We start from the raw sequence: 2,500 nt of genomic DNA, 5'->3' as shown, positions 1-2,500 counted from the left end.
ATTGACACTGACAGCCAAAAGCAATATATTTTTCTTTCTTTTTTTTTGTAAAAATATCAAATCATGGAAGCAACTGCAGAGACCTACTCATAGTATTATATCATTGCAGAACTTCTTAATACTATCACATGTATTCAAGTCTAAAATATAAAAAATTATAACCATAACAATGATGGTACTGGTGATAATGATAATAAGAATAATGATAATAACAATAATGATAATAATAATGATAATGATAATGATAATAATAATAATAGTAATAATGAAAATACAATGAAGAGGTTGTACATTTTGTTCTTAAAATGAATTCTCAGAAAACATATTATGCAAATCCTTGTCAAAAATGTAAATCATATTATAGTTAATCAAACATAAAAATGATTGCTGTCAATCACAATATTTATGTTCAGAATATATACTATCACTTTAATCAATAAAAAAAACTCACTTAATCAACTTAAAGTAATTCTTGTCTAAATCAGTAACATTAATGTGATATTCTTGTCCATCCAATGCAACTCTTTGTATTATCATAATCTTCATTTAGCACTTACTCTCACTGCAGAGAAAGATGTGATTATGCATACACATTATTCAATAATGTTCACTAAGGAAAATAGTGATAGTGAAACTGTACAAAGACTTGGTTCTGTGTGAAGCATAATGGATCCTGCTTATCTAAGGAAGTCAATACTATGACTACAGTTCTTAAATTATAATACTATAAAAAAAATCATGGCTTTCAGGTATGTTCTTACAATGTAAAACACTTTTTTTTTTTAGATTACTAATAAATAAAGCTTATCATTATTTAATGACAATAAAGGGAGCAAAGGGGGTAAAAGGGAGAGAGGGTAAGGGAGGTGAGGCAAGGATGGGTAAGAATGAAGCTTCAACTTTCCTTAAATCTTAAATGTATGAGGCAAGGAATGTGATAACATAAATTCAAATATGACTGGATTCCTTTGAGCCACTGAAATAAAATGAGATAATAAATCATAAATAAGAAATAGGAGAAAAGAGTTTAAGTGAACACAAGCATCAGATGACAAAATAAATGTTTCCGACTAATATTAAAAAAACAATGATAATACTAAATGATAAATAAAATCTTTAAATACATCTAGGGAAAAGAGCATTAAACCCACTCAACAACATTATATTAATAACAAAACCAAATGATTTTCAAGTTTTCTAAAGAAGCCTTTAAATGGACGTTTATATTTATGAATTAGGTAGATTATAGGATAATACTATCAATATGCTATGAAGAAAATACAATCTAAAGAAATGTAACGACAGACTAATCATGTTACTATGGATACATAATTCTTTAAAAATTCTATAGAAATAAAAAAAAAAAAGCTTTCATGGAATTCTTCTTTTAAAATTTTTAATAATCTTAAACAAAAATAAAAAGATAAATAATAATAACAATAACATTCAGGAACAACCACTTAAAGACTCAAATAACACTTCAAAGAGCAGAGTTAAGAGTATTTCAAATCATGTCTAAAAAAAACAGAGAAGACTGATCAATATTGTTATACAAATGCCATCACAAATCTTGCAGTCTTCCCAAAAAATGGCAAAAGGTAATGCCATACATCCTATACTATATACAAAAATACAATAAAACGAACCAAATTAGCATTGCTCTATCAAAATTCATAAAACTAAATTTTGCATAGACATCCTCAAGCCTTGGGTATTTTTTTCACTTACAACTCAAACAATTCCTGTAAAATAAAAATAAATCAGACTTAAAAATCAATCACAATAGATCATTATTGCTGTCATGAATAAATTTTTACAAAGTGCCTTTATTTCTATACTTATCTTTGGACCATTCCAATCATATGAGAATCTTTTCCCTATTTTCATGTTTAATGTACATGTAACTGTGTATGTATATATACATATTAAAATTAATTCCTCTGATAAAACACATTACTAATGTCATGTAAGTGATATCAATGCTTGTGCTACTGACTTACTTTTGAGGCAGAAAATAAAAAAAGAGAAAGAGAGGTTAAAAATCATCTGCTTCCTAAAGAAAGGCTTGATAGAAGGTTAACTTAAAAAATATTTTATGTTAATAAAATCTGACACACAACAGACATCCAGCCAAGAGCCACATCTGCAGAGTCATTAAAAATAACCAAAAGTAATTTCTCAAGAGCTGCGAATGAAGAAAACCTTTTCTTTATGTCCAGGTGAAATTTCAGATCTACTACCATTAAAGGTTTTCAAAGGAAAGTCCAAGATAAAATATATGCTACAAAAGTGATGATCTTTGATATAACATGTTTTCCCTTTACGACTGGCCAACAATGAGGGGCGCTTCCATTGGACTGCGAGGAAAATCGAGCTTGGGGTAGTTCTGGAAAAGTGCAGCACGGTCTTGTCCCTCTCCTTTCTTCACCCAATGGCCATAAACACGGAAGGCGCAGTTGTCAATAACCTGTATGACAGCATACCAGAGTGCCTTTAGTAT

At 29.0% G+C, this 2,500-nt stretch overlaps 1 protein-coding gene across 1 annotated transcript in view; it reads right to left on the bottom strand.

Moving 5' to 3' along the window:
* LOC125042074 (phosphorylase b kinase gamma catalytic chain, skeletal muscle/heart isoform-like) overlaps positions 1-2,500 on the bottom strand; it is a 27,342-nt gene that overhangs the window by 730 nt on the left and 24,112 nt on the right. The window contains exon 12 of the mRNA XM_047637538.1: positions 1-2,467. This exon is cut by the window's left edge and continues 730 nt beyond it. Within this exon, the coding sequence (XP_047493494.1) occupies positions 2,321-2,467 (147 nt within the window). The 3' untranslated portion in view covers positions 1-2,320. The remainder of the gene's footprint in view (positions 2,468-2,500) is intronic.

The sequence above is a fragment of the Penaeus chinensis genome, chromosome 31, assembly GCF_019202785.1.
Source record: "Penaeus chinensis breed Huanghai No. 1 chromosome 31, ASM1920278v2, whole genome shotgun sequence".
Lineage (NCBI taxonomy): Eukaryota > Metazoa > Arthropoda > Malacostraca > Decapoda > Penaeidae > Penaeus > Penaeus chinensis.
This window is presented reverse-complemented; position numbering and strand designations above follow the sequence as displayed.